This window comes from Haliaeetus albicilla, chromosome 7 (assembly GCF_947461875.1).
Source record: "Haliaeetus albicilla chromosome 7, bHalAlb1.1, whole genome shotgun sequence".
In the NCBI taxonomy this organism is placed as follows: Eukaryota; Metazoa; Chordata; class Aves; order Accipitriformes; family Accipitridae; genus Haliaeetus; species Haliaeetus albicilla.
The window spans coordinates 24,967,313-24,981,093 of record NC_091489.1 but is presented as its reverse complement, the minus strand read 5'-3'; the positions used below and the strand labels follow the sequence as shown (position 1 = coordinate 24,981,093).

Below are 13,781 nucleotides of genomic sequence, written 5' to 3'. Positions count from 1 at the left end.
TGATATGGCCTTGGATGACAATCCTTGAGGCAGAAATCTGAATCTTCGGGTGACACAGAGAACAATGTCAAAATGAAGGGATCTCACAGGTGCCCAACTTCTGTATTGCCCTTGTATTCAAAATTCAGTGAAAAGTATTTTTTGCACTAGATGAGACATAATTGTTCATGCAGCACGTGGATTGACCTCTGAATTCTTTTGCCTGTGAGTGAACTTGTACTTTAATGTACAAAGGAAGGAAATTACCTTTATAAACAATGGCAAAAGGAAGTAGTACTTTCTGTTTTATATAAGTTTGGGGGTTTTTTCTAATCTACATTGGTATTATACAGCACATAAGGTAAATACATATTCTGAACTACCAGGTACTCTCTCCGATAAGTGCCATTTTGGGACCTTGAATTCAATGTGCAATCCTGTTTGTGATATGCAAATCTTGCCAGTTGCAGCTGTGAAACTCAGACTGCTGTGGCTAGCAGAGACCTCAAGAGACTTCTTAGTCATATTCCAACTCTTAGGCATCATACCTCGAGTATTTCTGACATGTTGGAACTTCTGTTAAACATTTAATGAAGGAATTCAGCAGCATTTTCAAGTAGCTTGACACTGTTTTGACCATCCTTACCGTCAGAAAGCTTTCTGTATATTCAAGCTGAATCTTCTCCATGCTTCCCTGCAGTTGCCACAGGAAAATAAAAATGGCCATTTCATTTTTCCAGTCTTTTATGTTTTGGTAAACTGTTTTCCTATTCCTTCTTAGCGTTCTCCTTTCTGGACTAGTCAAACCCACCCCTTTCCTCTAGTGTTTCCTGTTGGTTATGTTTTAGAAGTCCCTAATCCGTTCTGGTTGCTTTCTCTAAACTATTATCTGTTTGTCTACTCCTTTCTAACAGATTTTTGGTCAAAGTTTGCGTTGTTAAGTGCTTTTCTATTTGCATTTATTTTAAATCAGAACCTTTTCTTTTTTTCTTTTTTTTTCCTGTATAACCTATCAATTCCCCATGTTGGATTTTCATTTACTAAGGTAAAAGTTATGTAGTTGGGAAAAACTAAAACCTGTCTTGGTACATATTTTTTATAGGTTGCCTGAAACCACACAATCTTTGTTTTCCCATTATTTTCACTTTCTTGAATACTTGTAGTTTGAACTTGAAACGGAAATGATAAAATTCTGAAAAAGTTACTCTTTTAAAATGTTTGTCTAAAGCTGAAAGCAATTCCTGGTACTTCTTGCAGCATTTCAGGTATCTAAATTTGCTATATTCCTCTTACAGTTATAAACCAGTGTTTAGCCTTGACCACAGGCAAAACAAAAATGCTGTACAAGGTGTGTCTAACGAAAAAAAGTGTTTTCATGTTGTTACGGTCAAGGCTGAATGTAGTTGCATTGGTCCTAACAGGTTTGCATACTATGCAGATAAACATCGGACGCTGATGTTTGCCGATGATACTACACTAGGAGGAGCTATGGACTCCCTCGAGGGTAGAGAGGTCTTACAGAGAGATCTGGATAGACTACAGAGCTGGGCAATCACCAACCCTTTGAAATTTAACAAGAGCATGTGTGGATTCTGCACCTGGGATGGGGTAATCCTGCTTATACATGCAAATTGGGGGATGAGAGGCTGGAGAGCAGCCCTGCAGAAAGACATCTGGAGGTTTGGGTTGATGGCAAGTTGAATATGAGTCAGTAGTGTGGTCTGTCAGCCAAAAGGGCCAACCATGTCCTGGGGTGCATCTATCAGAGCATAGCTAGTCGGTTGAGGGAGGTGATTGTCCCACTCTACAATGCACTGGTGCAGCCCCACTTCGAGTACTGCATGAAGTTTTGGGCGCCTCAATATAAGGACATCAAGCTATTAAGAGTATGTCCAGAGGAGAGTGACCAAGATAGTGAAAGGTCTCAAGGGCACAACTTCCAAGGATCATCTGAGGTCACTTGGTTTGTTTAGCTTGGAGAAGAGAAGGCTAAGGGGTGACCTTATCGCAGTCTACAACTTACTCAAGGGAGGCAGCGGAGGAGGAGGGGCTGATCTCCTCTGTCTGGTGACGAGCCATAGGACACAAGGAAATGGAGCGAAGCTGCACCAGGGGAAGTTCAGACTGGACATTAGGAAAAGGTTCTTCACTGAGAGGGTGGTTGGTCACTGGAACAGGCTCCCCAGGGAAGTGGTCATAGCACCAAGCCTGTCAGAGTTCAAGGAGCATCTGGATCACGCTCTTAGTCATATGGTTTAGTTTTAGGTAGTCCTGCAAGGAATGGGGGTGTTGGACTCAATGATCCTTATGGGTCCCGTCCAACTTGAGATATTCTATGATCCTATGATTGTGTGATCCAAGCTTTGGGTTACCAATTGGAGTACATTTTCTGTCTTCGACTTAGCAATTAGCTGTACAGCCTCAGATGCAGTTTATGGATTTTTATACCTTTATGGATAATTCAAAATTAGTTGATTTCCATGCCTTAAATACTGGGACTTTTTTTCTCCCCTTAAATTAGATGCATCATAAAATAATGAAATTGATGATTTTCACTCCTTTCTGTTACTGTGTGAAAAAACATCTAGTATGATGGCCAGAGACAGCACATTATGTCCTTGAGAATAACCAGATTATTCTCTTTGTAGAAGACTCATGAGCTTGCTCTGTGGTCAGCAGTATGCACTGGAAGGGCAAAAGGATCCCTATGACTTCAGTTGTCTCTGAGAGGAGGCTCATGTTGCACTGAAGTATGAGGCAGATGCATTTAAAAACCAAAATGCAGCTCTTGCAACTTCTGATTTACCTATGCTGCTTCCAAACAATTAACAAAAAGCACTGTTTTTATACTGAACTCTGTCATTCAAGTCTGCAGCTTTTGATTTGCATCCTAAAACTGATCTACTTTTTCCGTTTTTTCATGGAAAAGCTAGTGTCAGTGCCATGGTTTTGGTTGCTGAAAGAGCATAGAAAAAAATATATTGGCATGACATGAGAGCCTGGTTATTGACTTCTTACACTGAAGGCCGAGTCAAACTGAGAGAAAGGGCTGGAGCATTCTTTTAAAGTAAATTTGTTTGACTCCATGAGGGAAAATTCTTACTTTATTTTAGGTTAGAGTTCATTCTAAGAAAAACATCACTGGGCTTTTTTCTTTTTTTGGTCATTTGCCCCATCAACAAAACTGAAGTTATTGAATCTTCTAAAGGTTGCTGAGGCTGCTGATGTAGAGGCCCAGCCTAAATGAGGACCACATAACTGAAATACACTGAAAACCTAATGTCAGTATCAAGTGGAAATTTGCATAGATTTCAAATCTGTTTCTGATTACTTTGTTAGTCCTTGTGTTTAAGGAATTTGCAGCCTTCGACAGGCATAGGAGAAAAATGACTGGGCATGATTTCTAGATCGTTGAGCAAGAAGGGAACGGTCCATAGAACTGTAATCCTCAGGTGTCTGCATATGGTTTTGCAACACTAGAAGTCTATTTCTGGGAAATACTGACACTGGAGAAAACTGCCCCCAAATGGTTAAAGCCTGTTTTCTTTCATTTAATTACAAAAAAAATTTGTCTTTTTCTCCACAGGTAGCAGCTGCTGGAGGACATCTGAAATTTACAGTCTCCTATGACTTCACAGAGGAAGAAGAGACAGTTCAAATGATGGTTCAATCTGATGTCATCATAGAGGTAAAGTGATAGTATTTTCAGCCACCAAAAAAAAAAAAAGAAAGAAAATTTCCTACTGCTTCAGATGTGCAGTGTGAAGCCTGGTGGTTGAGGACACAAAACAGCAGGGTACACGTAACTCAGCTAATTTATAGTATCAGAAAATGGACTCACGTTAGGGAACTAAAATGTTCATCATCTCAAGGAACCTCTGGCAATATTGCAGTAGCTTACAAAACTATATTCTTCCTGTTCATCAGGAAGAATGAAGAAATAAAATAATTGGTTGTTTGAGGTAACACTTTCACATTCTTTCAGCAGATCTGTTCTTGTGCATCTTGGCATTGTATGAATTTGCTTTTGCTGAGGCAAAACCATGACACTAGGTTTTAGCTGAATAAGCTAAACTTTCTTTTGCACTGACTTTCAACTTTATCATGCAAGCCCATTTCAGGGTTATGAAAGGTGAACGTTATTCCTGATATTTATTATTCTTGTAAAATATATTATTCAGTAAATCCTGTACCCCAACTGGCTACAGATAGAGCTTTTTTCCCTGACATTTTTCATATTTAAATGTCTCTCTCTCATGGCTCTATCTAGGGAGGTGACTTGAGAATCAGCACTCCAAAAGGGGGGATTCACCTGCAGCCTTCTGAAGAGCACGCTGAAGAAATTGTGCTGAAACCAGAATCTTTCTCTGTGCATGGCACTGACGTTCCAGTCAGCAGGAGGGAGTTCATGACTATCCTTGCAAATGTGAAGAGGATCCTTATAAGAGCCACATACAGCTATGGGATGAATGCCATCTACAGGTGAATGTGGGAAACGTGTCTGTTTGCTACAGGCAGTTTCTCAAAATACTTGTTTTCTCTCTTCAGAGAGCTAATGTGGAGAGCTAAGCTGATGTAATTTAAAACACACTAATTTATTATCATTAAATCCATGGCATTCCTTTACACTTTCAAACAGTTGTTAGTATTTTTTTCATTTTTGGGTAGGCAGGATGAGGAGAGGCAACAGAAAGAAGCAGCCTTGTAAGAAAATGAAATCACATGGACTATTAAGGCATGAATGACAGTTCTATAAATAAGTTTATTTTGTGAACACTGTAATTCCCATGTATATGGTAAATCATGGAGTACAGTAATGACATGTTGAAGTAAGAGATGATATATTGCTTATATATTGTTTTCACCATTTAATGAGCATACAGGGAGGGCCACATTAACAGTGGACCAGAGAATAATATCCTAAGTCTCTAAGCTGGAAAAGTGGCTCGAGGGGAGTTTTCTATGTTTTTAATCAGTACCACACAGACAACTGTCTAATCCCAAAGCCTTTCCCTTGATTTATGTCTGCTGCCTGGACTGCTTAAAACCACTGATTTCATGTGAACTCTTCTGAGTCTTCTGATAAAATGAAAGACATGTTATATGGGACAACACAGTTGTTCTGTCTCAGTGGCTGCAGTGTGGTTGAACCTGTAAAGCTCATCTTGCATTTAAAATTTTCATGAGTGCATGAACAAATACTCCAGGTGGGCTAGAAGACAGCCTCTTTCCTGATACTGTATGACTGCACACTGTCTATACATTAATAGTTAGGTGGCATAAATAATATTATTTAAATTTGCAATGGAATTAATTGCATAGTAGTTTTCTACTCACAAGCCATGAAACCTGAAACATTCTTTAACCTACACATCACTTGATTCAGCAGCATAAGCCAATTTGGAATGGAGGGAGCTGATAGCACATTAGTGATTATTTGCTGAGAGCGTAGATACAGTTTTTGTTACTGTGAAATTTCTTAAGCAATCCAAACATCATTTGAATGCTTAGGTAATTAAAATACATCCTAAATTGAAAGGCAGGTTGTGTCAACAGCATGCAGTTTTCTGATTTGAGCTTTGGCAGTGTACATTTTTTCCCTGCAAAAAGAATTCGTGTTTCTTCAATTTCTTTCTGTGGTTAATTAGTATGTATTACCTCCCTGTAAATCAGTTGGTGAATCACAGCTAGCTTGAGTTTGAGCCAAACTGTTTCCGAATTTGCTCATTTGGCCATCAATCTTGCATCTCCTTGCATCCAGTTTGAAAACCTTTCACGGCCCATCACCTTCCCACCCTGGTGTTAGAGGAGAGTCAAACCACCAGGCCAGAGCTCATCACTTATGCACTATGAGCAGACCATGAGGAGCCGTTAATCCACAGCTTACAGCTGAGACCAGTGGGAGCTCAGTGAGTGCTGTTTCTCCACTCTGTTCTCATTCAAATAAAATAAAATAAAATAAAATGTCAGAATTTTCCAAACTAAGGGGGTGCAGGAGCAGTTTTGGGGTGAACAATAGGGGCTTTTATGCTATGCTGTTTTAAAGGAGATATGTATGATTGTTTGGGGCAAAGATCTTTACTAAGTATTATGGGAAATGTAAACTTCAGCCATCAGTGGTTTACATATATTTGTGTACTGACATTTGCACTAGAATGAGAAGGGGAGCTTTCCTACAAAACCCACTTTGGCTAGGCAGTTAAAATCTGTGAACAAAGTGCATTGCTGGACATGCACTGGCTCCATCTTGCTTCTACTGTGGGACAGTGCGGGTGGGACAGATCAGATCCCCTCTGAGCAACAACATAGAGCTCAGGTCAACACACACATGTAGAACTGGCACAGTCTATAGTTCATGCCTGTAAGTTAAAAGTGGCAGACCTCTCAGTGGCACATTTGGAAGACTAGGCATCACCACCTGCATCCCAGATTACTGCTTTAGCCATTTGGCCGTGTGTGGTGCCTCACTGTTTTGTAGTCTTGTTCATATTCAGCCTTTGGAACATTTTAGTGGTATGTTACAGATAACTTTCCAAAAACATGTCTTGGAAATATTCTTCAAGAAGAGCTCTGGGGCAAACATATAATTTATGGTTTGCAGGTTAGCAGCCACCATCTTCTACACGTAGTGACATTACAGTTAGGAAGGTTAGTCCCTTAAAGACAATGATTTAAAAGGGGGTTAGGGGAAGGGACTGAAGTAATTTTGAAGAGTACCTTTTCTGCTTGAAATGGTACCTCTCTAGCTGTCCCTGTGGTGTCTCTTACCAGAGGAGAATGCAATGTTTACTGTGTTACTGTGATTACCATCAGCACGTCCAGAAGTCTCTGCAAATAGTTTGCTCTCAAGTAAACTATTTTATTTTATTGAGTGCTGTCAGGGTGCTCATTGCAGTTTAGTGTGACAGAAGAGAGGGTATGAAATTCCAGTCACAATTAAATTAATTTAATTTTTTATCTTTCATTTAGCTGGTGGAATCGTAGTTTCACCCATCAGGGTGGGATTTACTGGGTGGAGTTAAGTCTTCTCAGAACAGTGCATGCTCCCAGTCCCAATCACACTAGGACCTCCACATACACATGAGGTAGCAGCAACAGCATCTACTGTCATCCAGCCCAGCTTATGATCTGTTTTAGACATATTGCTGATTTTCAGGGTATGCCTCAGTACTGACTTTTTTATATTCTTTTTGACTTTCACTCATGCTAAAACATACTAGGTGCAAAGCTGTGCTCATAACTCTAAGATCATGCAAAACAACTCTTTTCTCCATATTCTGCCCATTTAGAAATGCAGGAAAAATGTCCAGACCCAATGAAGAGGATATTCTTTGTGAAATCTTGGGCTGATTAAGGACTACTGTTGATGGGCTCCAAAGGAAGACATTTTTGCCAAAGAAGTAGTGTAGAGCTAAGCCTTAGTAGATAAGTAGATCTGAGTTTTTTAAAGTAAAGTTTTTTATTGTGTTTTAAACAGGTATGTGTGGTGGACAGATGGATATTCCTCTGAGAGAGTAAAGAGAGTCTGGCAGAGAGACAGAAATATTACAGGGTTGTTAGATCCTGCCTCAAAGCATCAGGAGAATTATGCAACATACTAATTAGAGATTGCTGTATTAAGCAACCTGTTCATTTAAATACTGAAAGTTTTCAAAATGGCTAATGACTCCGCATGTGTAAGGATTTTCAAGGGTGCTATTATAATCTGTGCTTGAGAAGAGGCCAGAATGGAGACATTGTAAGATTAAGCAACTTTCTTGCAGTCATGTAGAGAGAGGCTTAAAAATTCAATGGAGGTGTCTCCAGGTAGTGAGAGCTTTAACTTAAAGATTCTATTGTTCACCCTTGCTTAGTTTAACCTACTAGAAACATTAGTTAATCAGTAGCACTTGCAAGTAGTTACTAAACAATATTAATGCAGTAATGGTGAATTTCACTCGAGCATGTTTTTGAGAACATCTTTGGGGTCATTTTAAGCTTAGAATGTTGTTATTGCTCTATGGCATAATTAGGAAGCTTCCTCAAATGAGTGGACTTTCATTTAGATGATCAAGTAGGATAAAAAATGAGAACACAGAAATGCAGCAATCAATTTGAAAGTGATTACAGCTTCTGGGTTTAAACTGAGATCCTGCTCTAACTTGTCAAATCTTCCAAACTGCTGCAGTTAAGTCCATCTGTGCCGGAAGCCACAGGCCAGGAAGAGACGGCTCTCTCTTTTATCATTTTGTTTAATCTAGTATTGTTAGCTTGTGCTTCAAAGAAAGTTCAGTAGCACTGTTTCTTCAGTTTTAATATTCTGAGTGGCCACTGATGGTAAATGTTGTAGACACTCAGACGGGCATTGGAAATTGTGTTACCAAAGATAATGGATTGTTTGCAACCACATATAGAATCAGTGCTAGATGCAAGGAGAGAGAAGGAGGGAAAGGCTGAGGGTTTTCTTCCATATGCAGAATTGGCTTCAAGACAAATGAGCAATGATTGGGTCAGTACTTCATGTGCCTTATGTAGCTGATGTGATTCAGATGCCTGGCATAGCAGACAGTAAACTATGCTGATACTGCCTGAAACGTCCCCTTCCCTTTTAATCTTGTTTGTTTTTAGAAGTCAACAGTTGCCTGCTGACAGTAACAGTCAGCTTAAATATTTGGTCTCGATGTTGAATTTCAAATTGTTCATGCATCTCTAGGATCCAGTACCCCATTACTGCCAGCATTATGTATTTTAATGAATGCAGAATGGCATCAAGGAATCAAAATTGCAACATCAAAATGGGAGAAAAAAAAATCACTGCAGCTTTCTTCACTGAGTAACTGTTAATGCTAAAAACTGTTAAACACATTAAAATCCTATTTAGCAAATAGCAGAACGTAATGAAAATTGGAACAATTCAGTGAATACAAATGTGGGATAATACTGGGTGGATTGTTTCTGTGTGTGTAAGTGCTTCTCTTTGTTCCAAGGTCTGTGCTGAGAGGGAACTAGCTGTAGTTCAAAGGATAAATAAAACTTGGCCTTTTACTAGTAATTTGTTTCTTCATTTACAGATTTTTCTTCTTCAATTGTTAGATTTTTTACTGTTAAAGTCATGACTACTTGATATCTAATATCTTAGAAATTGGTTATTTTATTGTAAGGAAAACTCAAAAGGATGATTGCAAAATAAGCATGCAGCAATGGAGCGAAGGGGAAATACTGAAAAGTGAGAGAGATCTTACTGAAGATCTGGACTGGAACATGCATCCTTCTCTTAAAATAGTTTCAAGAACCTTTTACAGATGTTCTAGGACCACCAAATTAGGTTCAAGTTTGTAACTGCATAATCCACAATGGTAATCCCTCCAAAGTTCAGTCATATCCCTAGTGATGGTAAAATTTCTGCTTTTCTGAAGCTTCCATCCCAATTTCAGAAATCTTCCCTTTTTTCCCCTTACCTTTCATGTCTGTCTTATTGAGAGTAGCCATAAAATTGAGTGGGAAAATGTCCTGTCTTAATCTTTCCTCCACCTGCTGCAGTAACAACAAACTATTTTTCTTGGATGTTTTCTTATCCAAGGTCATCCAAATAATTTTCAGGATTTTTTGGCAGCCAAAAGATAAATGCCTTAGTATGGAGGAAAAAAAAGTTTGGTTTACATTTTCCAAAGAAAACTGATTATTAACAAAATGCATGTCATGATAGAAAGTTATTTTTTGCTGAAAAAGACTTCAGAAGAAGCTTTTCGGGTAGCTCTAGTAATCACTCTGTTAAGATTGCTGGGTGAAAATAGAAGTCATTGAGCCTCTATAATGCCTTAATGTTTCTTCTGAAATCTCATAAGAATTGAATCCCCAAATCCCAATTTCTTTCCCCAAATGGATACTGTTGAGGTAAAATACATCTGTTTCGCATATTACCTGTGAGATTATCAAAAGACTTTTGTTGTCTCTCTCATCGTACTTCCATGCTTTTTTAAATAAAAATCATGTTCAGTGTTTGGCTAAACAATGGCTGTTTAGCCAATGTCTAGCATTTATTTTTAAAGGGCAGTTGTGCATGGAACAGAAAATTCTCTAACTCTGTCTTCTCTGTCATTGGGGACACCAAGGTATGTGGTAGAAGATTTCCATCTTCTTTCATACACATAATACTTAGGTCCTCTTAGACAGAGCTGAAATCTTTTTCGGAGGTCAAATCTCCAGAATAAAAATACCCTATTACCAAAACTTAGTAATGTAATATTTTAGAAAGCTGGAGTAGTGGTTTATCAATTTTGAGGGCACTGCTTAGTGTCAAATTTACTATATATACAGCTTCAATGCAAGTTGGCACATGTGGCTTGCAGGCCAGGAATAGCCTTCCGTCTACTGGTACAGTGCTGTGAGACTTTTTAAATCTATTTTTATCAATGTGTGTCTGACCGTAGTCTCCCTCACATGGTGGACAAAAATAGTAACAAGCCTACAGATGTGTCATTTAGGAAGAAATAGGTGACTATGAAAACCTCCTTATTTTTAAACAGGAAAACATAAACAGGCCACTGAATGTCTCTATATACTATTTGTTGCATCCAGCTGCACATATGCTTCCATCTAATTTGCTATTGTAACTGTTTCATTTCTGTTACGTCCAGACTAAGAAGCGTTAGCATTGAAGCTGCTGACCACACTTCAACTGGGAGAGAGGTGGCATCTGCAGTGGAGTTATGTGACTGTCCCCCGGGGTATGATGGTACCTCGTGTGAGGTAAGTATCACGATGCAGTCTAAATCAATTGTGCTAAGACTGTCATAGTTGTAAGCAACCAGTGGCCCTGTGTTGGTAGAAAATGGTAAGAGACCTGTCCATTCCTGTTAGGAATTTGGTATACCTTGTCTAGTTACCTTTATTTCTAGGTGGTGGTTCATTATATTTGATAATATTTGAAATCTGAAGTTTTACACCTCTGTAGTGATTTCTAAGTTATGAAAAGACATTTCTCTTAACAGAAAGAAGTTGAAAGCAGTATTTGTACTCTTCAGCCAATTGATATTATAAATGCATGAAACTATCACAATTAGAAGGAAAATGGCAGTTATTTGACCTGTGCACAACAAAGCCAGATAAAATTGTCTGAGTTAATGTGGTACAGTTTCCTCTTTTCTTTTCCCAGGGCTTTGCCATTTGCCTTGGAGTCTTTGTGGATTGCATGTGTGTTCTTGTGAGAATTGTTTCACTTCAGTTTGGTCCTGTTACAGATAATAACATACACACATGCTCAGAAAATGCCCACTCTCCTAACAAATTCATTAGTTCACACAGAATGTATTCATTCAAATATACATATGATTAACCAGCTCACGTGGGCATAGCTTGGGGTAAATAGAAGCCAAAAAAAAAATTCTTCAAAAGCTTTGCCTTTAAGGAAATTGTTTCAAACACCAACATGCTCTGCTTCACAAAACTACAAACCATATGCCATTTACACAGGCACTCTAGGCATTTGCTTGTCAACTCCCTTTTTCTTTAAAATCTTCCATGCTTATATGTGATATTTAGGGCTTAGAGTCCAGTTTCATGCCAAATGTGTTGCTTGGGCTAGATAAACTAATGTAGAAAGAAGGCCTGAAGAAATTAATGGGTATTCCTATCACTTCCAAAATGGTACAGACAGAAAAAAAAAAACCAACTGGAGAAGAGTATTGCCTACCTTGGCTGAGAATTAATTTTGAAGTATGACCATTGTCTGTCTGTTCAATTACTTGAAGAAAAAAGCTGGATGAAGTGTCATTATGCTTCACAGGTTTTTTTTTAATTGTCCATTTTTCCTCTCAGTTCAGATTTAGGTGTGATTTCCCAGAAAGCAGTTGGAAAGGCCCTGATTGCAGATGTTACAACACCTACTTTTGTAGTAGAAGCTGAAGGACTTGGGTAGAATTCCTGCCTTGATGTTGCTGAAATTCTCACTCCAACGTTCTGTCCTTCAATGCTAAACCTTCTCTGCAATTCAAAACAGTCCCTGAAATTTGATATATACTTAAGATCATATTCCACAACAGAGAGTACATATATAGAGAGCTGCAAATTTAAAGTCTCTTTGCACACTAGTGGGCATGGACATGATTTGATTCCTGCCCTGGATGAGTGCTAACCACAGACGTATTGAACTAAACCGTATTGCAGCCCCTACCTGTATGTTGGTTTTCCTCCCAAGACTGAAGCCAAGAAGATATGATAGACTTCTGCATGAGCACACTTTGCCTGTGTCCCCTCACTGAATTTCAGAGCATTTTGGACAGCTCAGAAATGCCATTTGACAAAGCTGGCCTATCTTGCGATAACAATGGTACAGTTAAAAGTTTTAGTTTCCATGCCTTTATAAACTGAATTCATTTCTCGTGAGACTTTTGTAGCAGAGGTTTGACACATGGTATGCATTGAACAGTTGTGCTTGACAGAAAAAAATGGGGAAATATTTTGGTGTTTTGAGTAGATGGTTGTGCTTTTTATAACAAGGACAAGCAAGAAAAAAAAGAACAGTGAAGTTCTAGATTTCCAGGCAAACTAGCAGTTGAGAAAGTATGGAAAGATAAATTGAAAATGTGGATTTTTTTAGAATACCATATCTGGTTTCTTCTGAATACTTTTGGCATTGTCCAACACTTTGCTGCTTCCAGTTTCAACCTGGCAGAGTTTCATTTTTATTGATTTTGTGCAGGTTTTCAGTTTCATTTTCTCTTCTTCATTTATTTTAATGTATGTGTTTGTTTCCTGCATAGTGATGTTATGGTTCCTGGCATAGATGCTGCAGCAATAAAACCAACCCTTATTTACTTCTTTTCTTCTGTAAATGTTTCGGCAGGATCAGTCTTCAGAAGACAACCAATCCCATTTAAAATATGTTGTCTCTTGTGAGATTGTTCCATTACACAAATTTTAAATTAATTTTCTTCAAGATTCTAGTCAAAGAAAATAGTTATGTTTTTGCTAGTATGTCTGAGAAATGAACACAGAATTGCATGAGCATAGGTAAAGCAGATAAAATTTTAAATTTCAAATACCAATTGGGCTCATTTGTGATAGTTACCTTGCTCTACTCATGTGAATCTCCTGGCCTTTATTTGTCAACATCTTCACATCTAATTGCTCTTCTCCAGCAGATTTGTTCCCTTTCTATCCTCTCTTTTACTTCTACTGTGGAAGAAGTTGTGTTTAACTTGCATCACTGTGATGGTCAAGAACTTTCCTGACTTTTTAATGTTACATAATTTCTTTTGTTAAGATCGCAATCTATAATCTTTTATTATAGATCTGTTCTAAGCCTTGCTGTTGGTATTCCATGTCTAAGCCCTTAGAATTAGTGACTTTTGGAGCCTTATCTTGTGCAATATCATGTATATCTGTGCATGAGATCATTCTTTTCAGAATCACCAAGAGAGGAAAAAGATCTGTAGTGTTATACAGAAACAGCCTAGGCATTTGCATCTGATGCCACAGAAAAAAAATAGGGCAATTTCTTTTAACCTATTTTTCTTTTTTTGGATTTTTGTAACTCTGAATTTTAATTTTTAGTATTTATGGATTTTGTTAGGAATGCGTAACCAACAATGAAAAGAAGGAAAAATAAGGATAATGTCTCAGGTTTTGGAATGATATTTTAAAAGCATCATTTCAATTCATCCTCCAATTACTTTCACGTTTTGCAGGAGTAAGACAAAAAGGAGACTCTTCTTGTTACCTTTTTGGAGAGTGTATGTGAAGGGGAAAGGATTTTCTTTATTAAATGATACTTTTAGTAGTCTATCACTACAAAACTTTCTCTTTGTGTTAGCCAGGTGCTT

The 13,781-nt window shown here is 38.2% G+C and overlaps 1 protein-coding gene across 7 annotated transcripts in view; it reads left to right on the top strand.

Moving 5' to 3' along the window:
* LAMA2 (laminin subunit alpha 2) overlaps positions 1–13,781 on the top strand; it is a 374,696-nt gene that overhangs the window by 203,025 nt on the left and 157,890 nt on the right. For all 7 annotated transcript variants that reach the window (XM_069787394.1, XM_069787391.1, XM_069787388.1 and 4 more), the window contains exons 13-15: positions 3,566–3,667; positions 4,250–4,461; positions 10,596–10,707. In XM_069787394.1, coding sequence (XP_069643495.1) covers positions 3,566–3,667; positions 4,250–4,461; positions 10,596–10,707 — 426 coding nt within the window. The remainder of the gene's footprint in view (positions 1–3,565; positions 3,668–4,249; positions 4,462–10,595; positions 10,708–13,781) is intronic.